We start from the raw sequence: 25,933 nt of genomic DNA on the forward strand, positions 1-25,933 counted from the left end.
TTAATAATCGTGTCGTGTTCATGTTTGAGTTTTTGATACATTTAATAATCGCGTCGTGTTCGTGTTTACCTTAATCGTGTCGTGTCATAATCGTGTTGACCCGTTTAATAATCATGTCGTGTCAGACACGATAACACGAATAATTTGCATAGGTTTTATGATTTTTTTCATATAGTTATGATTAATCGTGTTCGTGTCGTGTTGACCCATTTAATAATCGTGTCGTGTTCGTGTTTGTATTTTTGACACGTTTAATAATCGTGTCGTGTTCGTGTTTACCTTAATCATGTCATATCATAATCGTGTCGACACAAATCTGACACGTTTCCACGAATTGCCAGCCCTAATTGTGACAGTCAGTATCCCGTGATCCGTAGGGGGAAAGACCAGGTAAAAGCTGTGCAATTTCACATCGCCTGGGGAAGGTCAAGTGTGATGATTCTAAGACTGTGTAGGTATGAGACTATACAGTTGAAGAAGGCTTAAAGGGATTGATGAGTACTACCTATGCCAACAAGATGCATATTATTTTCGGTAGCCCATCATTTGAGAACTCCAAAGTTAAGCATGCTTGACCTGGAGTAATCTCAAGATGGGTGACCTCTTGGAAAGTTTTCCCAGGAAGCGTGCGAGTGAGAATAAAACACGCTGGAAAAACTCGTGTTGGTTTGTAGGGCCAGTTGTCATTCCAAGAAGCAGCCATAGTGACGTGGGGCGTTACAATGATGGCGATGGAGCTTGATGGCAAGGTAGGATGATTGGTTCGACTATCTTAGTGAAAGTTATAGGTTTTAGCGTTGATTATTAGATGATCCTCAAGGACTACCTCGACTTCACTTTATAAGGTCCTCCATCAGTCTGGCTGTCTTGTTCGACTCGTTCAGAGGAATGGTTACGTGAATCTCGTAGGAGGGATAACGTCCTTTTTGACTTAATCTTTGTCTGATTGATTCAAACCCTTTGGTTGACAAGGTGAATCCGGATGCGTATTCGGCTATGGATTTAAACATAATGAGTCGTAAGGGCTGAGTAGGAGTGTGCCTGTGTTGGTCGAGTGGGTCGTGTGGGCTAGCCACATGGCCTACTAACGAGTATGGGCCTACTCATTTGTATTAGTGTCGACTCGGTTGGTTTGTCTGATTGTTTTATTGGGCTTTAAGTACATTATTGTTTTAAGAAGATTTTTATCACTACTAAAACTACATTTGTTGGCATTTTATTTTACTTTCTCATGAATTAAAGAACAATTGTTAATATATCTGAAACTGGTTGTCTTCATTGAAAGACTTCAAAATTTGGCATCGTTTAATTTACATACAATAGTCAATAAAATGCCACACAATACTAAGAACTATTAGTCATAGTCCAAACGAAGAACAATTAAATGATGATAGAGTTAGATTAAAATAAAAACAAAGCCATCTCAAGGAACCACTTTTTGGTTGAACAAGTCAGCGCACCATTTCTTTCTGACCAACTTCATGTTTGCATCAATAATGGTGTCTAGTGGTAACCACCCAATAAGATGCTCAATATATTTGATGATGTACATGCCACAATCTCCACTACAAACAATATATTTATATATATATAGAAACAATTGTTAGGTAAGTATTAAACTATAAAATTTGTATGTGACATAAGTGTGTGCCCTAAAGAATAAGGAGACGAGGGACTCGAGCCATGCACTAGCCTAAGCCCCACGACCCAAGCCACCTCCGTTCTAGACTCTTGACGAGCCCCTGCTCTCACACGCTTGCTTTCTGTTGAGCCCATGCACCTACGCGCCTCCTGGCGAGCTCCTACTCCATGCGCGGCGTAGCCTCCTACGTCCCCTACTACTGTGCGCAACCTCCAGCCCAGCCATCTGCTGTGGTTAAGCAAACTGAGCCTTTGAGGCTCACTGGCCGTCGGCCCTAAAATTAGGGCACCAATCTTGGCGCACAAGTTAGATTTTTAATGATTTTTATTTAATTTTTAAATAATTAAATGAATTTTAAATAAAAATTAAATAATAAATAACGTGGATCAATCAGAAGCTGCCACGTAGGCGCTTATCTGGCAGATAACAGTGAGGTACCTGCGACTACCAAGAAAGTGTAACGGAAGGTATTTTAGCCGAAAAAAAATAGTTAGGTATTTAAGTGTTACAATGTAGATAGCTTAGGTGTTTTCGCCGCAAATATCTCTTATGAATATAATATCAGGTGAAGGGAGAGCATATTTTAGCTCAGAGAGTATATGCAAAGCAAGTGTAAAGACAAATATGAAGATCTTTTGTGTCTAGTTGAATTTTTGCATGGTTTGAAATTTAATGGCATCCCTAAACATGAGATGCGACTTAAAGAAGGTGCTCCTGCAATACCCATTAGAAATCTAAATCAAACAGAAGGCTTATGTAATAACACAAGATTGATTGTCATACGTCTTGGTAAATATAGTCCATTGGAGGCGACATTATTTTTGGAACAAATATTGGTCAAAATGTCACAATTCCAAGAATTATCATGTCTCCCAATGAATCAAGATGGTCATTCAAGCTTAATAGACGACAACTTCCCTTGGCACCATGTTTTGCCATGACAATCAACAAAAGCCAATGACAATCTCTTAAACATGTTGGCTTGTATCTCCCTAAGCAAGTATTCACCCATGGTCAATTATATGTTGTCATGTCCTGAGTTATACCACAAGAGAAATATTGATCATACTAAATGCTGATGATGAGGTGGGAGACCCAACCTTGATAAAAAATATTGTTTACAAAGAAGTATTTCAAAATATTCGCTCATAAAAAAATTGTTTATTCTAGAAAATGATATAGTCTCCTTATTCATGCCCCTGCTTCAAATTCTTAGTTAATAAGATATAAATTTTACAGTTGTATAATTTATTAAAATAATTTATCCATTCTTCCTGTCATATATAGTTCAATTCTATCCTCAGCAGTTTTTTTTTCTTTCAAAAAATCATATTTTTTTGTCAAGTTGCATGTGTTTGTAATATTGTAAATTACCATGTCAACTTTATTACACAAACATAGTAGTAAAAAAAAGAATATTAAGTTCAATATTATTCTTTACCTTATTTATTTTTCAATTCATTAAATCAAAATAATACTATATATAATTTCATTTTTTTTTTCCAAATCATAATTACATCAAGGCTTTCACTTATTGGCTAAATATAATACTCTTTCTTGATCTAAATTGAATCAACAAATATATGATTGCCAATGAGCAAAATGTCATGATTTATATTAACTATAAAATTAATTAATATGAAATTGCACAAGTTGCAATTATATTGCCTAGTTTGATGTATGATAAGTTTATAAATTATTAATATTCTAACACAGCTCTAAAATATTCAGAATTTTGTTCAACCAAAATCATCTAATTAATTTCAGAATGTAAATAATACAATTATAAAAATGTGAAGTCACCCAATATTTATTTTTAAGAATAAAATAATGTTAAGAAGTAACATCAAATGTATCAATAATAAATAGGTCCGTCAATTTATTTTTTAAAATTATTTTGCATTTTATCATAGTTTTAATAATTTTTTATAAAAAAATTTAGACAATTAGTTAAATTTTAGCCAAAAACTATTACTTAAAAAATGATCAAAATTAGGCTACAGTACAGAATAAAAAAAAAAGTTTCTTTTTCACAAATTTAAAATTTCTCCTAATAAATTATACTCCAACAGTACCTAAGAATTCAGTCAATTCATTGAGAGATTTCAACAAAACAATAACAACCTTATCTCCATAAAAATATCATAATGTGGATGGGACCACAGTACTCTCTTCCATACTCAGCTTCACCAAATTAAATACCAAAATCTTTGTTTTATTCATCAAACACCAAAACGACACGACGTCGTCTTGTAAATCCACACTCACACCATTATATCATACCAAAGTTCCAATCTTTCTTTCTTCTTCTAATTTTCATCTCACAGTTCAATCTCAAGAAATGCTTCACTCTCTTGTGCAAACCTCCTCCTCATCATCTTCATGGCTTTCATTTTCATCCAACTACTTCCACATTCCAAGCTATTCTACTCTTTTGCCCAAGACCCTTTTCCCAGATACCCTCAAAACACTGTTACTCTATTCAAGTAAAAGATCATCACTTGGGTCTACACTCAAATCAAGAAAGTCCTCCTCTTCACTTACCATATCTACTGCTGCTACTATTCAGGCTTCTCTGCTTGAGTCCCCAGTTTTATGGGCTGGCCGGATTTGTATCTTCTATGCCCTTTTGAAGGCTGGTTTAGTTGGATCTCAGGCTAATCCACTTGTTTCAGGTTGAGTTCTTTAATGGGTTTTACTTAAATAAGTTTTTATTTAATGGATTTTTATTGATTGAGTTGTTTTTATATGTTTTTAGATTTGCAAAGTGGTGAAGATGGTGATGGTGTTGGTGGTGAAACTGGTGATATGGGTTTCTCTAAGTGGATGAATAGCATAAAAGGGAAACCAGGTTTGTGCTTTCTTCAACTCTACTTGGTTGGATTTCTTAAACTGAATAAAACTATGGATTTGTTATGACTGCGAGACTTGTCTTTCACTATGGTTAATTTCATAGGCACAACACAAGGCCAGATAGACTGGAGGATTTTGTTGCCACACACTTTAGTTCTTCTTAATGATAATCTAAGAACAAATGCTGGAAAAGGTTTTGACATGTGGGGTATAAGGATGTTCTTTTTAACTAGATTGTATTAGTCCCTCTTGGCATCTTGTTGCTTTGGAATTGTGTTTATGATCATTAATCACTTATTAAAGACAATAGACAAAAATGAGTTTGAGTTTTTTGTTTATTATTATTAAAAAAATTGTTATGATAAGTTGTTTGAAGGACTCATTCAAATGATAGTATCACAATAGTCTATTTCCTTCAAAGTGTCTGACAGCATCCAGAAGAAAACAATATGGTTCCTGTGTAAATGTTCATAAAAGAGAAATTTTGATTATGGGATATAGCGGTTAGTGAAGATAGAAGCTTCATTCCTTCTCTGATAATAAGTTGTGAGATTATAAGGAAATATTAATTGAAAAGTTTTATTGGATGAGAAGATATTAGTTGCTCTTATTTTACTATGTGCTTTTATTGGTTAGAATTGGTGCAAGGCTTTGCCATTATGAATTTGTTTATTTTCTTTATGAAGATTCTTTATTGATAACTATTAGTTGTTTATGTAACCCAAGTCTTGATTTTTATAATCAGTAAAAGAAGCAGCTGATAGAAGGAAATTAGTGAGTAAATGGCATCCCACAACAAAAGGAACACTCAAAAGGAACTACAGGGTGCCATCTAAATCCGAAGGAAGGCGTCTTCTCAAAGCCATCGCTTCCTTATTGTCAGACGACGATCACTTTGTAGATGCATCTTCCCACAAGGTAGCACAACTCTGCTGAGCAATTCCAGAAAATGCTAATCATGTGTTATCCTATTTCTTCGTTTTCTTTCCTCTTTGCTTTGCTTTCTTCCCTCTTTAGTCAAAATATGAGGTGAACTTGCAGGGTTGTCAAATTCGAAGGGAGAGTGCTCATGGAGAGAGTGTCTGTTGCAACAACGTGAGGGCGCTGTTTGATGAGCTCCCAACTCCACACTTATTTGTGGAAATCACTCCATTCCCAGAAGGGCCTCTCACAGAAAAGGATTACACCAAAGCTGAGAAATTGGAGAGGGTACTTAGGACTGGTCCTTCGATTTGATTCCTCTCTTGATTGAATCGTCACCTTATGTATGTTTGAGTTGTACATATGAACAAAAGTTTGCTGGCATTTTATCTGAAACATAGCAAGCTTCCTTCAATTGACAGTTTTCCTTTTACACTTACCTAATGACTAGCAGCTTTCAGATTTAGTTAGTAGTACAATTACAATGCACATAATTTTACTACAAAGGCATTGAATCTATGTAGATCCAAGCCAACATCTTTAGATAATTAGCAACTAATTGTATGCATGGAGGGAGTCAAATGTTTTGTGGCATTTTGAACAAGGGTCATTGTGCAAAATGATCCTTACTTTGTGTGGAAGTAAATAAATGTCTATATTTTTATTTTTGTAGTAAAATAGCTTAATCATCTCTTTAATATTACATATTACCAAATATGTCATTTAACAAATTACTATTTTGTTCTAAATATTTTAATAGTATGTTATATGTATATTAGTTTTTACTTTAAGGTTATTTTAATTTTTTATGGGTTGTTGAATGATATACCTTACCACAATATATATATATAATGAGTTGAAAAATAATATAACATCAAAACTTACAAAATTATTACTAAAATATATATATTATGCTAACAAAATTATATACTTCCATTAAAATGTATATACCATGATACAAAATTATATATTACCATTATGTATAATAAAATAGAAACTAAATATCACAAAAGAAAAAATTATATACCATACTACAAAAAGCATATACGCTAATTGGAAAATAATATATTAACAATCTATAAAAAACTTAAAAAACAATATAATTTTAAAATAAAAACTAATTAAACAAAACTAATATACATATACCACTATATTAAAGTCATACAATCTTAAATAAATAAGTAAATTATAAAAAATAGCAATTTAGATAATCAACAATGTAAAATGACATTTTTCTACAATTTAAAAAATGAAGACATTAGTTTCTTGATGATTTTATTTTGAGCAATTTGGTATAATTTCTCTTTGAAGGAACAAAGCACCATCAAATAGAACTAGCAGGAAGGGACCATTAAAAGAAAGAAAGAACAAGCTCACTCATTTGGGACATGATCCTGAGCCTGACCCATTTTGCCTTTTCAGCCACAAAACATGGAGGCACCATTGTGTTGCGCCCTGAAAACGTCTACAGGTCTTACTTTGATTTCCCAGAAACAGAGAAGAAATTGGTGAAGTTTTCTAGGGGTGTTAAGCATATCAACCTAGTCCGAAATTGAATATTCCTTTTATGCCATTATTCTGAAAGAAAGAATGGCATTGGAGTTGAGTGTTGAAGACTATCCTTTGAACAATAATGTGCTTTAATGTTCTTAAACACTAGTGCAGTGTCTCTTTATTGCCTTTTCTGTTCACTAATAAGATAGTTATTTCTTTGGTGGATTCTACTACAGCATTGGACATTGAAAAGTAACAAAGAAATGCCCCTTGGCTCAGCTGTCTCATGGACTTGTTTGATTTGTCAACCATCATATGTTGTCAACCCCTTTCCTTCCAAAGATTTGGCTTTGAATTCCATTCGCGCTCAATTCGAACACAATTCTTAAAAGGCAGGAATTTGCTAAAATAATAACATGAAAAAAAAAAGTTTAATTAACAAAATTATCTTATTTTTACACTAAGACTATAATGATAAAAAAACACTACTAATTTTAAATGGTATAATATCATAATGATGCGATTTTTTTTAAATTTTTTTTAAATAAGATGTTGAATATAGTATTGTTATTCGTCTCGAAAATGAGTTGCTATAAATATCATATAATCTGAAGTCTTTTCTTAGAAAGTTATTGGAAAAACATGAGACAACTCCCTTTTCATTCCACTTTTAGTTCTAGTAAGTTCTTAAAATAGCGATTGGTGGGGACGAGAGGACACACTGATCTCTTTTTTTTGTAGTAAAAGAAAACCTAAATAATCTTTTTTTTTATTAGCTACCAACCAGCCCAAAAAATAGAGTAATATTTGGTCAACAACTAACTCCCTTAAAGGGATGTTTTGAGCTGGCATAGCTCTCCGCAATTAATCCATAATCTGTAAAAATTGATCGCTTGACAACTTTTGTAGGTTACTGACCAATTGGATGACAATCTGTAAAAGTTGATTGCTCAACAACTTAGAACAACTCCAATGGGAGTTGCTTAGAGGAGTGTTTATCAGTGGTAGGGTAAGTGGTGGGGTAGGTAAATAAGGTGGAGGAGATTGTTATAAAATGAAATTGGCAACGTTGCCCAGCAGTGGCAATGTTGCTTTCATATTTGTTTTTTTAATTTTTAATTTTTTTTTTTATTGGTTAGGTTTATTAAAAAAATTATGATGGGACAACTTAAGCTACTTTTAATGTTGCTTCCATTATAGATGCTCTAAGTTACTAAAGTATAGCCCCATGACTCGTATTTATGTTCGTCTATAACTCCAATCACATTTCAAAAGTTCATTCGTCTATAACTCCAATCACACTCGTATTGTTGTTCCTCTATAACTCCAATCACATTCCAAAAGTTCATTCGTCTATAACTCAAATCACATTCCAAAAGTTCGCGCTGAGAATTCAAGAGCACTACTCTTCTAATGATCGATCATTTTGAAAAAAAATTGAGCACTCGGTGCACATCTTATAATTATAATAAAAAGTAACATGTGGGCACACGAAATATGTGCCAAATTTTCACATTGCACATCTTAAGAAAGTAATCAGAGTTTAGAAAGAGGATTTGGTCAGGCACAAATAAATGTAATCCAGTACAACTATAGAGCCTAATGGATTCAAAGTCCACACTAGGAAATTGCATTACAATTTAAAAAAAAAGAAGAAATAATCCCATAAGAAATTGCATTACAATGTATCAACCATTAACTATAATATCAGTGTTTAGTAACATCACAGAAGGTACTGCTGTACTAATCTAACAATTTTCTCATTCAGAGAGGACCATTAAAATCCCAGTACTACAGATTGTTGTCCTGTTTTTTTCACCTTCTAGGGAATCCTCCCTGATGTTGCGGTGTAATTGGCATCGACGTTGGTGAGAACGGATCATACAGTTGCTGCTCTCCCGGAGCAGGAGCTGATCTACCAGAAGCAGCAAAGGAGTGACTTGCCTGAACAGGATAATTTTGATGCTGGGCATGATTTCCTGGCCTGGGAGGGAAATGGCCAGGAAAACTAGGAATTTGGGGAGATGGGCTAAAGTTCCGTGGCCCAGGCCCCCCTTGCATCATCTGATTCCTTGGTGCAAGGGTACTTCCATCTGCAAATGTTGGAAGCCTGGAAGGACCTGACATCCCAGTTGGATCTCTGGCAAAGGGACTAACAGGCATATGAGATTGAGGTTGGCCCATGTGGTTGCCAACTGGTGGCCTTGAAAACCCGTGGTTGCCAGACTGAGATAAATTAGGCATTGGCATCCGTAAAGACTGGGATGCTGGACTTGGCAATATTGAATTGGTGGGTGGAGCATTCTGAGCGAAATGATTGTTTGGCCTGGGACCTGCCTGAGAGGGTGGGTTCTGTGGACGGTGAGGTTGAAAAGTAAAACTACCAGAACTTGGAGCTGTTAGCAATTGCGGTTTTGCAGGAGTAAAATTTGCTGCATTTCCAGAAACAGAACTTGGAATTCCTGATTGCATAGATGGGCCTGGCGGAGGATTTGGTGCGGATCCTAAAGTAGGGTTCCCAAAAGATCCATACACAGGTGCAGGTGCATGTGGTGAAACTACGGGTTGATGTAAATGTGTCTGGACCATCCTTGGAGCCATATTACTGAACCCTGCAGATGGTGGAGTATTGGCAGGTTGAGACCCTTGTGGAAGGTTAGAGACAGGTCGGGGTAATGAAGGCATCGAAGGCCTGGTGAAACTCATCGGTGAAAGTTGGCTCCCAGTAGATGGATATGGAACTGAAGCATTACTTGCTGGAACTGAGGAAAACTGTGGAGCCATCAAAGAAGGATTTCTCGGCCCAAAAGGGCCAGGACCTGACTGAGCCATGTATTGATGCTGTAAAACTTGTGCTGGTGGCTGTGGTTCATGGGAAACAAGATTTGGGTTTTGGGGAATGTAGTTGAATCCACCTTGACCTGGTGGAGGGCCAAACAGTGAAGGCATGTTTGAATGTTTGAAAGGCGAGGTTGACATGTTGGCAGGGATGTTCAGACCAAAAGCCGAAGAATTGGGTGGATTGAAGCCGGAAGGTTGATGCAACACCATGTTAGGTGGTGGGCCTCCTGGAAACCATTGACCAGAGTACTGAACCTGTCCTTGTGGAGGCGTTGATGTAGGTCCTGGCACCGGTTGCATTGCAGAACTATGAGCTGGGTCAGAAGTGGCCACATCCTGGCCTAAAGAAACACGGGCATCAGCTGCAGAAGCTGAATTAGAAGTAGTGGATGTAGAAGCCAAGTTACCCTAAACAAAAGAAAATTTTAGTATCAATCCACGGTAAAGGAGTAATGACAGCAAAACTAATATGGCAGAATGGCTAAGATAACTGGAAGTTAAAACACAACAGAGCATTTGTAAATTACAATATTTTTTATAACCTATCTGAAGTAAAGGAACTCACTTTTACTGAGGTGATTAGAAGCTCAATGACAGCAACTGCAGCATCTACTTTCTCGAATGTGTCAGCTGATATATGGACATATAAGTCTTCATAAGTATTGTGAACTTCATTCCCATCAGACTGTTTTATCTCAATCTGCATATTGTAATTCAAAATATTAAAGAAAAAAGGAAGTGCTAACACCTCAGTGCAATGAAATGAAATACACAACAATAGCAAGATGCTCTTGTAAAATGATTAAGTGTAAATACTGATATATTTAAGAGCATAGTAAGGGATGAGATGATGACTAATAATGATGACATATATCTCAAATGATTTTATATTTTCAAATTAGTTAAAGAGATACCTTCTGTCCATTATCTATGTTTGTTCTGTATACTTGAATCTTCGCTCCAGTTTCCTGAGTTCCAAAGAAGAGGTATTCTATCAGTATATACTAGTTTTTTATATACTAGTGAAATAATGAAACCTGACCAAAGCCCCTCTTTCAAAACTGGAAACTTATTTTCTTACCTTTTCCAGCCGTTTTAAGTTCTCACCTCCAGGCCCAAATATTAGCCAAACAAAATTATAACCAGGATATTCTTTGACCTGAGAAACAGTAAATAGCAAGAAAGCATCACACGATAATGCCTACTGTCCAGAAATTTAAATTCAGACAACTTGATAATCCGACACTAACATATCCAGAATATTCATTAACCTTAAAAGGAGAAGATTAACTGGGAAGATTTAGAATAAATTTGAATCATATAAGCAAAAAAAATCCCTCTCAGCATAGACTTTGAAACAAAGAGTAATAATAGTTATATAATGGCATAAGGTTGCAAATCCATAATAGTTTCTACGATGAAAAAAACTAATACATAGAATGTAATTGCAGTTCTTCATCCCCTTGTACTACCCCTTTCAAATACCTAGTTCTTAAAATCTTCCTTTACTGCAAATGAAAACATCCATTAATTTAACAAACGATGCAGCATAGCCTTTGTTTACAACTAATTATTATCCAGCTTGAGATTGATATTAAGGTAATCATACTCTACCTTTACTTTTTTGAAACTAGGCTCTGCTCCTAATCCTACAATATATGGGGGGGGGGGGGGGGGGGGGGTTTATAGGTGGGGCTCAAACCTTATACCGTGTGGAAGCAAATCACATGCGTAGCCATTTGAGCTACCCCTCTTGGGTATCATATTCTACCTTTATTATTTATTTATTTTTAGGTTCTCTTAGTCATCTTCTTTATTTTGTCCCCTGGACTATTAATCTTTTAATTTGTTCCCCCAAACTTTTCTGGCAACTTCTAAGTAAGCTTACTTTTTTTCTTTTTTTTTTTCCAATTGATGTATTTGTTTATTATTTCCTCCACAAACCCATTTGCTCCCTAGTCCATCATTCTTCTCTTCAAGTTTTCCTCGTTATCAACAAAATGACATGTGTAGGGCGTTTATGTATTTAATTGAACTAAATAGATATTAATATTTTTTTTTTTGAAAAAGAGACAGAGGTCATGGAGTGACCTCTTCTCAAATAAATTGAGAACCCTCACTTATGGCCTCACTTATGGCGGAGGAATACCGTGGTGAAATAGATATTAATATTCATTCACAACACAATTCACATTTCACATTTCAAACATATTCACAGCATCTTAATTACACCATGGCTGTTGAAACCTAAGCTCCGAACCAGGCCCCTCCAAATTACAGGTAATTTATTTTCAACAAATTTTCAAAATGTACGTCTTTATTTATTCAAGATATAAAATCCTAGTACAATTAAAATTCTTATATTATTCTTTTATGTATAAATTCTAATAAATAAGAATGCTAAAATACAAGATATGAACTTAACTTTGTGAAAAACACATAAAAGTTGCAGAACAACCACTTACAGGTATGAAAACTCTGGCCTCTCTCATCAAAGGTTTATAATCAGATGGAGCCTTGTAACTTGGATTTAATTTTAGAATTTCACCTGGAAATCATCAACAAAAACATAAGCCATGTGAGAGACAATATATCATCCCTCAATCTAAGAAAAGCAGTGAACATACCTATTGCTTCCCGCTTTTCGAGCTCCAATTCTTCTAACTTCTATGTCCACAAACATTATTATAAGGTCAGAAGACTTCAAAAATTGTTCATGGCAATTAAAGAATGACCAGCATATTAAGCCAAACAAAGAAAAAAAAAGTTAAATATAATCTTTACCTCAATGGCTATTAGATGACTGGACAGTTCATGATCTGGACTTTGAGCATCTGATGCTGAGTTGCCAGGGAACCCAAGCTCTGATATTCCGGATTTGAGTTGCTGATAAATTTGATCTACCCGAGTCTGGAAAAATTTGTGCCACCACACAGGCAGTAATATCACTTAGTGGCACCTGGAAGGGGTATGTGAACCATTCACACAAAAGAATAAGGAAAGGGAAATTTCAATCTGTTTTTTCTTTTGGGGATTGGGAAGCAATTCTTGAGATTTAATGTTATAAAGCCCAACACGAGGAACAAGGACTAAAATATATAATCCTATTAAAAAAGGTTCAATTTGTAGAAGTATGAAGCACAGCTTGCAAAGTACTGTTAAGTAAGAACATACCTGATAAGCAAAGGCTCTCACTCTCCTAACAGAAGCATCCTGGGTCAGATCAGGTCCCCATTTTGTTTTCCTTGGAGTCAGTTTGGTACTTTCTCCATTTAAAGTATCACTGCCTCCAGGATTTTTAACTCCCCGGAATATGGGAACCAATGAACCAGACAACTTGTTTTTCGGTATGACAAACCCAGCCTTTGCAGCAAACATAGGAACTTTTTGGCTACTACCTGTTGATGTCGAAGAAACAGCTGTTCCAGACATCTTACTGCTGATTGATTTTCAACTGCAGATGTTGAGTCAATCCTTGAACTCGTTCAATTATTCATTTACCTTTGAACAAAAGTGAAATCAAAATCAAAGGCTGTAATCATTAAGTGTATTACTGAAAGAATGCATTTTCAAATACTATTTCTAACTCAAACTAGTGGAGAAGGGCCAAACAAACAATCATAAAATCAGCAATCTGTTAAACAAAAATACAGATACATACAATGCCAAAAACCTATAAGACTAAGTGAAACCAATGAATTGATTAACTGATGTGATACCCATACCACCAGAGAATAAGCTCGGTACACTTAATGAAACATATTGAAATCCATCCAAGGAATTGAACATTTCTCACTTAGGCTGATGTGGTGAAAAACGCAAGCTCAGGACACATTTCAGCTTTATATAAGAATAATGCTCTACTCCCAGAAGGGAGGGGGGGAAAGACTGTGGTGAACTATATCATTTCCAAGAAAGCTACTTGAGTTTGTTGTAATTGAGTCATGAGATCAAATTTTATTTTAACTATAGGTAAACCCTTTAATTTATGTCTTTAAGAAAGGTTACCATGATAGAAGCCCTTATCTCTTGTATAAATATTTACAAGAATGCAAGGGAGAAACATCCAATGAAATGATCAGTGCTTGGACATCATAAGCATAGGAACAAAGTGCACAAAGATTAGCATAAAATACAACAACAAAAGATGGTCCATCCCCATGGCCTTCAAGTTTGGTAACTACATATACATGTCAAGTATTCCCACTTAGGTATATGATCAACTATTTATATTTCAAATTCAATACACCGATGAAATATGAACAATGAAATGGGTTTCGAAAACAAAACCGAGCAACCTCAAAATCTCATCCCAAAAAGTTTTGTCTCATAGATTAAATATACATACCCCACTTCAATTTTCACAAAGAAAATTTGGGGTGACAATCAAACGAGCTCAAATGACAAAAAAATTCAGCACAGTTGACAAGCAATGCTAGTTTTTTTTTTTCTTTCCCCATAATCATAAACACAGAAATTGATTCAAAAACTCAAGCAACAATCTTTTTCATTACAATTTTCTGTCTTTCCTGGGATTTCCCGGAAACCAGGGGAGAACTATGTAGGGCAGATAAAATGGGGCAAATGAAAACTAACAAAAAATACCTGATAGCTATGAAGGGTAGAGAACCTGCGAAGTGGGGTGGGTTGGCCGGAGGACCCAACTGGAGCGGCAGAAGAGAGAGAGAGAGAGTTTAGGTTACTGGTTATGAGTGAATTTGGGAAAAAAACATTAGGGTTTAGGTTCAGACACAATCAAACCATGAAGAAGGAGAAGAAGAGTAGTGTGTGAGGTGCCATTTCCTTGTAGTAATAGGTGGCGGGTCCAACCCGTACCCGCTATTTTTGTTTCAATAAAAAAAATTAATATTTATAATAATAATAATAATAATAAACAATTAAACATAAACTTACAAAAACCCTAGAAAAACCCTCACTCGCTGACGACGTCGTTCAGCGGCTTCTTCCCCACCCCACGGTCAGCGACTCGGCGGCGTTCACACAGTCCGACAGTCCCACGGTAAGTTCTTGTTTTGAAACTGATATAGGAAAGGAAGTGCATTTTATAGATTTTCTTCAATATATGGTGTTAACACAAATTTGTATGGAAGAGCATCTTGATTTCAATCAATCTGTCTGCTCGACTTCTGAATTTTCAGCGAAATTTGAATTATGATAAGACTGCCCTTGCATTGCATTCATTTCTTGTTGGCCCATTCCACAAAATTGTTCTTTCATTCATATATGACAAGAGATTTTTGTGGGACTTGAATTGAAGGTCTCTCAAGCCCCAACTTTTGAACCATCCTCATTTTCTGATTAAAATGTTTTGCTTCACTGATGTATCATGGAAAGTTGATAGACACCAGATTGTTCCTTCTTCCTTCTTTGTGTTTTGTGCTTTCAAATTGTTGCTCAGTTCTATGGAGGCCAAGGTCAAGGAAAGTTATTGAAGTTTTTAGCTTTATCTCTTTTACTTCTGTTATTTAGAAAAGTTTTTTCTAACCATGAATTGGACTGTTAGAGTGTTCCTTAAATGTCTAGAGTGTGCCTAGAACCTGCTGGTTTACATTTAATAATCAGGTCATCATGAACATTTGTTGAATGTGAATGATCTGCAACTATAGTTGACTCAGAGTTTGTTTGATGTTTGCAATTTCATGGTCAAGGTTCTTTTCATTAAGCATCCTTTGTATGTGTTGTATATAGTGCAATTTGAGTACATGGTTTCTTGCATAATTGCATTTATGATGGCGTTTATCTTTTTTTGATGTGTTGTTCGAATTTTTTTCGCTATAATTGTTTTCATTCTAGTGTTAAAGTTTAATAGACTCTGTTCTCTAAAATGTTTGTCAATTTATACAAGGTTAAGTTTTGTTAGGATATTTCTTGAAACAGTCTTTAATAAGCTTCCTTGCACACTATTTAATCATTTTTGCCTTGATCAAACCACATTTTCCATAGAGATATGGAGACATTATTGACACAATAAGAGTTGGAGAAGCCAAACCTCTAGGTCATAAAATTTTATATCTGGAATTATATGCATATCTACAAGCTAAGCAAAAAAGATTGTAGAAGTAATATAGAATAGAAGAAGAAAAAGAAATTGCCCGTCTAGAGGAAAAATGATTGTTGATCAAATCTAAAAGAAATCAGTGAAAAATATTTTGAGTCCTTGCTGTGAACCTAATCTGGCTTATACTTTCCAATCATGAGGCTGTTTAAGTAATGAAGATACGGTGGCATTATTATTTTAGATGTTCGAAATTATATGTATCTTGACATTATCTTTTTTATATATATAAAAAATTATTTTGGAACCTGAAATCAAGTCAGTACTTAGTAGGTTCATGGTACCAAATGAAGAGGATCATGCTACATTTTTTTGTTCATGGTAGTAAATTTAATACTGTATCATCTTTTGGATTTTGATTATTGTGTGGATGTCACAAATCCTTTTATCAGGCTCAAAGATACCTTAACAGTTTCATTTGAAATAGTAATAGAAACTAACTTTCAGTGGGTGTTACCAAATTATTGTAAATTTTTATTGACGGAAAAATCAATTGATTCTGACCCCAATGATAAAAGAGGGATGTGATTGTGTGGAATTACATATGTTATATTGTGGGTAAATTTGGTTGGAGAAATGGCAGAATTATTTAAGAAAAGAAAGAGAGTGTGGAATACTTGCTTCTCTCTGTGTGCTTTTGTGGCTAAAGACTTGACAGATTTTCTTTTTTTCTTTTTCATTGTTCTTACTTATTAGTTGGAAGGGTCAAAATCTAATTGTTTTTCTTTTCTCTCTTTTCCTGTTGATATTGTTTCTTCGATAACTCCTTTTTTTTTTCTTTTTTTCCCATTGGATTGCCTATTTGACTGTGTGCTTGTCAGGTACAACACACATGGAAGAATTTCTTTTACACAGTATAATACTTTATATTATTTTCTTTTAAAATTATGTTAGATCCTTTAGCCCAAAATCTTCAAAAAAATATGCTGAATTAATTAGGCACTTCTCACGAAGTATATTAATCTGTTAAATGTTAATGAATTTATAATGGTTTCTTTGGAAGGTTATATAGCTTAAAAGTCCCGGTTTCCTCAAACTTAAACCCTAAGCCCTGCTTTGTCCCACCCCACACTGCACAACCGTACATATTGATACCTCTTAACTCTTTGAGTGGAGTAGTCGAGAAACAATGGTGGTGAAGAGAAAGAGGAACGATTCCAGAGGTGGAGATGAAGAGGAATCGGAAGCAAAGCTGACTATGAAGAAAGAGATACTACCATCTATGATAAAAAACAAAGATAAAAGATCAGAGGTTCATGCCAAGCTTAAGCAGCAGAAGAAACTCGAGAAGCGAAAGAAAGTTAAGGCTCGCGATGCCGCCATTTCCCGTGCTCTGGAGCTGGGTGAGGAGGTTCGTCCTATATATATTATTGAGATATGTTTTTATGGGTAGCTTGCTTATTATTATTATTTTAATGTTTTGGTTTGTTTCAATATGATTTTTGCAGCCTCCAGCGAAGAAGATCCCTCGCACTATTGAAAACACAAGGGAAGTTGATGAGACAATATGCATGGTCGACGATGAAGAGGTTAACCCTTTTTCTTATTATTGTGGTTTTAAGTTTTTTATTTGTTTGTGGGGACTACTTTAAAGTTCAAAATTCGAGCCATAAGTTAAACTGGTTGAAATCTTGAATGCGAAATGCATGGAGAACTAATTTTTATTTGAATTCCAAAAGAGAAAATGCACAAAAATAAGCTGCATTTGTAGAGATGAAATGGTATTTTGATCATTTTCTTTCGAATAAGTTTTTGTTTGCTTTACTTTGTCCGTTATAAAATTGGTGAAGGGAATCGTTTATTGGATCCATTTGCAGTTATATGCTGGAATTGATGCCGATGAGTTTAGTTCAACTTTAAAGCGTGAAAGTACTCCAAAGATATTAATCACCACATGCCGTTTCCATTCTTCGGTATCCATTGCTAAATTTTTTATTCTTTACATACTCTGATTTTGTTAGTTGTTCTATAATATGTTTAGGTTTTATTGGTATATGTATTGGTTTGTAGAGAGGACCTGCTTTTATATCTGAACTACTCTCCGTGATTCCAAATGCACATTATTACAAGAGAGGAACCTATGACTTGAAAAAGGTGGTTATCTATATATCTTCTTGAATGTAATGAACAATGAGTTGGAAAGACATTTGCATTAATATTTCTTGGTACATTTGGGTTTCAGATTGTAGAATATGCTAATAAGAAGGACTTCACTTCTATTATCGTCGTTCACACCAATCGGAGGGAGCCAGGTTGGTAGTGTTGTTTTGCGAAGCCTTCTGTAAAATATTTTATATTCATCATATGTACCATCAAGTTTTGAGGCTTATCTTATCATACTTTTTCTGTCAAGATCTAACAGTCATTTCTCTTGATCATCTTTTAGATGCTCTCCTATTCATTAACTTGCCCGAAGGACCTACTGCTCATCTCAAACTATCGAATCTTGTTTTGCGCAAGGATATTAAGGTACTTACTACCATGTTTTACATACGGGGACAAAACCATTTGATTGTTTTGAGGCACTAGCACATGAAATAAATATGCACGAATCAATGTATTCATTTGATGCCAGCAAAATAACAATGCAGCTCAATTTGGTTGGGTAACATGAAGTTACACTTTCATGATAACCTCGAGCAATGAATGAACTAGAGCAGTAAAAACTTTGTCTAAATTTCATACATATCTCATTCATTTAGTGTTTGACCTTTACTCTATGTTATGACTCATGAGAACCAGATTTTATGGTTAGTCATATGGCCATTCCATAAGAAATGGAAGAACATTTGAGATTTAAGGATTTCAAGCTCTCATACCATTGTTGGTTTCCCATGTTAAGCTTAACTTTCTTTTCTTCATACTGCTGGATGGTAATTTATGGAGGAACAACGAACAAGTAGTTCTTAGTGTTAAGCCTTTTAATTTTTAATGTGCTTGCAGAATCATGGAAATCCAACAAGCCACGAACCTGAGCTTGTGCTGACTAACTTTACAACTCGCCTGGGTCATCGCATTGGAAGGTTGCATTCCTTACAGTACTTTTACACAATGTGTTATGCTTTTGTAATCATATGAGATTTATCTGTTGCCCCAATATTGAGATGCAGCATACTATATGGTTGGTTTCCATTTAATGTAATCATGCCTTTACCTGGTATAATGATTCATATGTATATTCTTTAAGAATAAAAGGTAGAGAATTTAAGATCTAATTTCGGTATGATATATTCATGTAACTTTTGATGTGTAATGGTCACCAACCTTTATCTTTCTAATGCTTTTACTTTGGTGATTCATATTCTTCAGATTGATTCAATCAATTTTTCCACAAGAGCCTAATTTCCGTGGTCGAAGAGTCGTTACTTTTCACAATCAGCGAGACTTTATTTTTTTCCGACATCATAGGTGTGTGTGCCTCTATTGTGAATATAACTAATCCCAACCAGAAGAACATGTTTCCTTATAACTATAACTTTCTGATGGTGTATTATACCCCAGGTACATTTTTGATTCAAAAGAAACTAAGCAGGCTGATTCGAAAGGTAAGTCAAAGGATGCAAAGGGTGAGGTCCCTCAACAGAAACTAATTGCTCGTCTTCAGGTCAGTGTTAATCCACTTACTTTCTTTGTTGGGCTAAACTATCATATATCATATTAGTACCAGAAACAATGATTATCTATTTTTGAGGATATTTATCAAGAATAAGGTTTTACTGTGATGATATGCACAATGATTATCTATGTTGCCATTATTTATTCTCAATCTGGCATTGATGATCATCAAGGTGATTAGAATCTAAAACAATTCATATGTTTGGTTCAAATTTTAAGGGTAAAATTAATAATTTGTGTGGCCCCACATGTATTTTAAGGATAAAGTGAACCATTTTGTACATAAGAGTTCAATATTACATCCATTTTAAGTCTTTCTATACTTTCCAAGACAACTCAACTACTCAAAACAAACATCTGTTGTTTTCTATTTTGGAGCATATACGACTTATAATTGTTGATGCAATGCTTTTATCTTACACACAGGAGTGCGGACCTCGTTTCACGCTAAAGCTAACGAGCTTGCAGCATGGAACATTCGATACCAAGGGCGGCGAATACGAGTGGGTTCACAAGGTATTCTGCTTCAACTGATTTTTTCTTTCCTGCTTCCTCTTTTGGTTTGGTTTGGTTTGTTCAACTTTTGGTCTGACCCTTCTTCTCCTCCTTATTTGAATTTTAGCCGGAAATGGACACTAGCCGAAGGAGATTTTTCTTGTGACTTGGTTTGAAGTGTTGCTTTCGAGTATTTGTGGTGAAATGGCAGAGCTCAGTTGAAGTTCCTCGTCATGATTTTTTTACGTGAGAGATTTATAAATATTTATTGAGTTGTTGGTATAGTTATGTATGGAATGGTGGAAAAAAATAAAACATGATTTTTCTTCCTTCATCCTGTCACCCACCCCAGTCTTCCTTGTGACCCTTGTTGTTAATTAACCCGCGGTCGAATTGTTCTCGGGCTAAGCTTGAGGAGGTCCATTCTTAAATTTTTTATTTATTTTGAATTTAGGGATTTTTTCTTAAATATATATATTTTTTTACTTTTTTACCGTTTTTATTTTTTTTTAAGAATATTTAGTCAAGTTTTCAAAAATACAATTTTTAAAATTTCATATTTATAAAAATATTATTTTAGGAAAAACAACTAAAAAATAACTCTCTGCATTAACTTAAAATAAACTAGAAAAAAATATATATCAAGACAAGTAAACATCAACAAAAAAGAAAAACTAAAAAAAACTTTAAAACAACACAAAAAGTAAAAAAAGACAACCATAAAAATGTAAAAAAAAAATTATAAAGCCGTAAAATTGAAAAATAAATAAATATTTGAACATAAAAATGTAACTTTTTAGTGACCCAAGTTCAATTTAAAAAAAAAAAAAAATTGTTGGAACCAAATTTATATTTCCAATTGTTAGAAATCGGAGAAGACTAAGGGAAAGGGACAGGATGAACTTAATACGATTTTATGTTTTAAAATGTAATAAATTAAAAAGCAGGTGAGTTATGCAGTGTAGTGGGCAAAATATGTTTACATGTGAAAAAAGTCCAACAAGTCAGTCAGACTAGCTTGCCATGCCCAATAAGCCAGCCTCACTAGCTAGTAAGACCCAAACCAATGTAAATGGACTTGCATATATTAAATGGACCGTCCAAAATGGCCAATCAATACCCAGACCCGAATCCCGATATACTTAGCAAGCTTGGAACTTTGAATCAATCAAGGCACACGCCACATTTTTCATGAATTTCGGGAGGAACCACTTGGAGCGAGTCAGACGAATCAGGAAAGTGGAGGAGCAACAGAAAATAAAATAACTATGAGGAAGACCCTAGGGGATGAACACAGGACCATATGAGAACAATGACTCTAAACACTCTCTTTGATTATATTCTCTCAAGTTGATCCTGTCAAGCAAGTCAAACCAGTCATATTGACATGACCAAACTGTTGAGCTTCGCCATTACCTTACCACAAACCAATCAAACTGACATGACCAGACTGTCGAGCTCTGCCGTCGCCTGACCACGAACCAGTCACACCGACCTAATCAGGCTGTCAAGCTTCGTTGTCACCCGATTATCATTATACTCACTTATTCACTATTATCTACGTTATCATTTTATTTTTTCGGTTATCTTTCATGACAATCTGACTAACTCGAGCGTTGGAGTTCCTTTGGCTGACACCTCACCAGTGCTCTCAATTGAACTCTTGTCTCTCTCTTTGCTCTTGACAGGTTGCTGGTGCCCGTTTAATCAATTGTAGGAATCAGCCTCTACATGCAGTGTGTGTAATTTTTTTTAGAGTTTATACATCTTTGGATCCTATGTTTTGTATGATTACCTGTTTGGACCTTCTATTTTGACAAATTACTTTTTAGATCTTATGTTTTGTAAAATAATTCAAATAGACCCCTAAATCTAATTTTGGTCAAAGTTTTTTGATAAAAAATTGCAAATAATTCACCAAAATAACAATTCAGAAAAAAAAAAGCAAATTTAATCTCATATTCAATTTTTTCTTCGTTAAAATTGTGTTTATGAATATATTTGAATTATTTTATAAAATATAATGTCCATAAAGTAATTTTTTAAAACACATGGTTTGACAAATTACATGATCCAAAGATATATAAACAATTTTTCTTATAAAAATAGGGTGTTTATATTCTTTAAAAGAAGAGTATAAGTGATGTCATTTTTAGGATCGGTGTCTTTTTAGAGAATTGTTTGGTTTCTACAACTATTGTTGTTTTCACAACTTAATGCTCTTTTCGAAATAGTGTCGTTTTCAAGAATAATATCGTTTCTCGGCAATGATGTCATTTTTTCTTAATTATGTGGTTTTTTGATAACTATGTCGTTTTTCTAGAATGATATTGTTTACGAGGAATTTTGTGGTTTTTATGAATTATGTTGTTTTGTTTTTTAGTTTTTTTTTAACCGGAGGTCGTTTTTCTAAATAAATAAATACATATATATCTCATTCCGATTTGTAAAATGGTAAGGAACCTGTGTGTTATATTTATTTTGGAAAAATTAGTGAAGGGTTTAGAGAAATTTCTTTCAAATATATTTTAAAAATAAATTTGTCCGATTAAAACGGCGTCGTATAGACTCAGACACCCAACGAACCAAAACCCTAGCCCCAAATGGGTAAATATATAAAGAGCCACAAGCTTACAAACCCTCGCTTCAGTGGAGGCGTTGGAGAGCGAAGAAGGCGAAAATGTCGAAGAGAGGAAGGGGAGGATCGGCCGGAAATAAGTTCCGGATGTCGCTGGGTCTTCCCGTGGCGGCGACGGTGAACTGCGCTGACAACACGGGTGCCAAGAATCTTTACATTATCTCCGTCAAAGGGATCAAGGGACGTCTCAACCGTCTTCCCTCCGCTTGCGTCGGCGACATGGTCATGGCCACAGTCAAGAAGGGAAAGCCCGATCTCCGTAAGAAGGTGCTTCCAGCTGTCATCGTCCGTCAGCGCAAGCCATGGCGCCGAAAGGACGGTGTCTTCATGTACTTCGAAGGTATAAACCCCTAACTTTGATTATTTGTTGATCTGAGAATTAGGTTTTTGTATTTTGTTATTGTTGCTTCTCTGATTTGAAATCTGATTGGCCAAATTGGTTTCGACTGGTTGTTGGTCATTCGTTTTGAGAAGCATATATTGAGCTTAAAAGTGCCAGCTTTAAACAGCATAATGGTTTGTCTATAGCATTGTGTTACCTGTCACCTGGTACATGCCCAGAAAAATTTGTCATTTCATTTTGTTATTTGATCAAATGGGTTTTGGTTTGTTTCGCTAGATTTGTTCAATGTTGTCCACAGATGGGTTGGTGTATAAATATTTCAATTGTAACACAGTAGCACTTGTACCCCATCTTGAATCATACATAACAATTATTGTTATTATGATATGTTTTATTTGCTGTTTCATAATACTTAGTCTTCTAATAAAATGAACTTGATATTGATCTGCAGATAATGCTGGTGTGATTGTCAACCCCAAGGGAGAGATGAAAGGTAATTATACTTTTCATCTTTATGCTATAGTATTTACTTGTATACTTGTACAACATGATAATCTCAAAGATGGGATTGTTAACAGCTAATTTGACCAGATTCATATAATATTGAATGAGGCCAAAATTGATAATTTGATGAGAGATGGGATTGTTATATAAATGAAAATGATCAATTGTAACTTCACTTTATGCTATAATATTTACTTGTATACTTGTACAATAATCTCAAAGATGGGATTGTTAACAGATAATTTGACCAGATTCATATAATATTGAATGAGGCTCACTACCCAAAATTTGATATAAATGAAAATGATCAATTGTAACTTACATTCAAGTTTGGAACTAATAATTTTCTTTGATTGTTATTGCAGGATCTGCCATTACTGGACCAATCGGGAAAGAGTGCGCTGATCTTTGGCCAAGAATTGCTAGTGCTGCCAATGCTATTGTCTAAGAGTCTTTATTTCAGTTTTAGCTCTCTCTGTTTTATTGCTGATCGTAGGATTTCCAATTTTTGTTTAATTTTGCTTGCTTTTGGACAACCATATATTTTCGAATAGATTGCCCTTTTTATATAATGTTAATTTTAGTCCCATTTTTTCTCTCAATTGCTATGTGATTGCTACAGTTCTCCATTTCTTCAGCTTTTGTTTTATGTTAGGCATAGTATACCAAGAATAAACATGGTGGTGATCTTCAAATAGTTGAGTTAAAGTTTCAACTTTTATTGGATTAGAAATGGTGAATCTAATTACAATGATTGGATTAACTTGTTGGAGCTTAGTGAGAAGATTTGAAATCAGACAGTCAATTCTCTCTTTCCACTTTCACTTCATAAACCAGAATTTAAAAAACTTGTTTTCTTGTATATATATTGCTTAGTTGAAACAAAAACAAAACTTTACAATATATTGTTTAATTACCAAAAAGCCCCTGATTCAGTCTCTCGCAATCAACCAAGTAGGCAAACCCATACGCGAGGTTCTTCAAAGTAGCGTCGTGCAACTCGGCGTTCGCCGTGGCCGTCGCATCCGTAGAGAAGAAAACCCTAAACCCTTTGACGAAGGCATCACGCGCCGTCGTCTCGCAGCACAGGTTAGTCATGACACCGGTAACGATCACCTCCTCTACGCACCGCTTCCTGAGAATCTCCTCCAGACCTGTACCCTGGAAAGCACTGTAGGTGTTCTTTTCCAAGAGGACGTCTTCGCCGGGGCGGCGGACGGAGTCGAGATCGGGCATGAGGTCGGCGTCGGGAGTTCCGTCGAGGATGATGTCGCCGTTCCACCACTCGGCGAGGACGGGGTTGTCGGTGAGAGACTTGTGGCAATGGCGGGTGAAGATGACGGGGATGGAGGCGCGTCGGCAGAGACGAATGGTGGCGAGGAGGTTGGGGAGGATCGGATTGGCCATGGAGGAGAAGTAGTTTTGAACGTCGATGACGAGTAGGGCGGCGGCTCTGGGGTTGGGGTTTCGTGTCCTGATCTCGTATTTCTCGTAGGTTGAACATTTCTTTAGTGAGGAAGCCATTGGAGAGAGTTCGAGAAACTAAATTATAAGAGTATGAATATGATATGATGATCATTCTTTTTGGTTGAGTTTACACGTGTCAAAATGTTAACCCAACGTAGAAGTTTCTAGGCATTATGTAATATTAAGGCCCCGTTTGTTTCGCCAAGTGTTTTGAGGAAAAAAATAAGGTGATTTTTAAAAAATATGGTTTTTTAGCAATCAATGTGCAAAAATATGTTACTTTGTATGAAAAAATTTAACTAATATGGGAAAATTTATCCCACATTAAAAAATAAACAAATAAATAATCCATTAAGGAGGGTGGTATTGTAATTAAACATCCAAATACTATAATGCTGAAATTTTGACTCGATCAAAAACATCCCTAACAGAATTTTTTTTTTTCAGCAAGAACACCCATCTCCTCCGGCAACTCCAGCCGCCATTAGAGCTCAGAACCAAGCTCAAAAGCTCACATGTTTTTTCTTTATTATTCTTTTTCAAGTTCTGAATCTTTTCTTGTAAATATGTCTATGTTGCTGTATAGCTTTCTTTCTTGATTGCCTTTTGGTCTCTGTATTGAATTAATTTGTATTAATGCATCTTCCCTTTTTGGATTTTCTATTTGGAGCATTTTGCAGATCCATACACAGCATATAATCTTTAATCAAATACTCCATTGATTTGTTTTGCACTTTTCCTTTTTTCTAATTATTCCCAAATCTTGTAACCCGAATCATTGTTCTCTCTCATTTTCCTAATATTTTCTTCTCGTTAAAGGACTTTTTGTAATTTTCCATTTGTCACTCTTTAGCTGATTTTCTCGGGAAAATCCAAGCTACGAACCTTCAAAATTCCCTCTAGTCTTTCTACAATCTTGCGTAATACACTTTTTTTTTAATATTTATAAAAATGCTTCGATTTGTGGGGTCGTTTTTGCTCTGCCTCTATGCCGTGGCTCTGTTGTTTTTAGATTCAACTTTGTCTTTGCGATAAAAAAACATT

The 25,933-nt window shown here is 35.1% G+C and overlaps 5 protein-coding genes and 1 non-coding gene across 6 annotated transcripts; 4 read left to right on the forward strand and 2 right to left on the reverse strand.

The window, feature by feature from the left end:
- Positions 1-3,873: 3,873 nt before the first annotated feature.
- Positions 3,874-5,882, forward strand: LOC133784423 (uncharacterized). The gene is made up of 4 exons (XM_062223777.1): positions 3,874-4,317; positions 4,401-4,493; positions 5,241-5,413; positions 5,537-5,882. The coding sequence occupies exons 1-4, from the start codon at positions 3,984-3,986 to the stop codon at positions 5,729-5,731; spliced, it is 795 nt and encodes a 264-aa protein (XP_062079761.1). The 5' UTR covers positions 3,874-3,983; the 3' UTR covers positions 5,732-5,882.
- Positions 5,883-8,334: 2,452 nt separating this feature from the next.
- LOC133784435 (splicing factor-like protein 1) lies at positions 8,335-14,507 on the reverse strand. The gene is given in 10 exon segments (XM_062223786.1): positions 8,335-10,159; positions 10,317-10,451; positions 10,666-10,719; positions 10,833-10,910; positions 12,217-12,299; positions 12,379-12,418; positions 12,536-12,653; positions 12,655-12,710; positions 12,926-13,252; positions 14,357-14,507. Coding segments are annotated over 9 exon segments (2,256 nt in total). The 5' UTR covers positions 13,184-13,252; positions 14,357-14,507; the 3' UTR covers positions 8,335-8,725.
- A 148-nt stretch (positions 14,508-14,655) lies between these two features.
- LOC133784446 (uncharacterized) lies at positions 14,656-20,431 on the forward strand. The gene is made up of 12 exons (XM_062223793.1): positions 14,656-14,771; positions 16,831-17,178; positions 17,276-17,356; positions 17,645-17,740; positions 17,838-17,921; positions 18,010-18,079; positions 18,214-18,296; positions 18,771-18,850; positions 19,137-19,235; positions 19,329-19,431; positions 19,869-19,958; positions 20,065-20,431. The coding sequence occupies exons 2-12, from the start codon at positions 16,957-16,959 to the stop codon at positions 20,101-20,103; spliced, it is 1,047 nt and encodes a 348-aa protein (XP_062079777.1). The 5' UTR covers positions 14,656-14,771; positions 16,831-16,956; the 3' UTR covers positions 20,104-20,431.
- Positions 20,432-22,572: 2,141 nt separating this feature from the next.
- LOC133784470 (large ribosomal subunit protein uL14x/uL14z/uL14y) lies at positions 22,573-24,024 on the forward strand. Its single transcript, XM_062223806.1, has 3 exons — positions 22,573-22,915; positions 23,370-23,411; positions 23,788-24,024. Exons 1-3 carry the CDS (start codon positions 22,618-22,620, stop codon positions 23,868-23,870), a joined length of 423 nt encoding a protein of 140 aa, XP_062079790.1. The 5' UTR covers positions 22,573-22,617; the 3' UTR covers positions 23,871-24,024.
- LOC133813364 (small nucleolar RNA snoR137) lies at positions 22,978-23,132 on the forward strand. The gene has a single exon (XR_009884380.1). It is a non-coding gene; the product is annotated as a small nucleolar RNA snoR137 (small nucleolar RNA).
- An 82-nt stretch (positions 24,025-24,106) lies between the features above and the next one.
- Positions 24,107-24,963, reverse strand: LOC133784457 (nicotinamidase 2-like). The gene has a single exon (XM_062223800.1). It carries the CDS (start codon positions 24,944-24,946, stop codon positions 24,332-24,334), a length of 615 nt encoding a protein of 204 aa, XP_062079784.1. The 5' UTR covers positions 24,947-24,963; the 3' UTR covers positions 24,107-24,331.
- Between the last annotated feature and the right edge of the window lie 970 nt (positions 24,964-25,933).

Source organism: Humulus lupulus, chromosome 1, assembly GCF_963169125.1.
Source record: "Humulus lupulus chromosome 1, drHumLupu1.1, whole genome shotgun sequence".
Classification (NCBI taxonomy): Eukaryota; Viridiplantae; Streptophyta; class Magnoliopsida; order Rosales; family Cannabaceae; genus Humulus; species Humulus lupulus.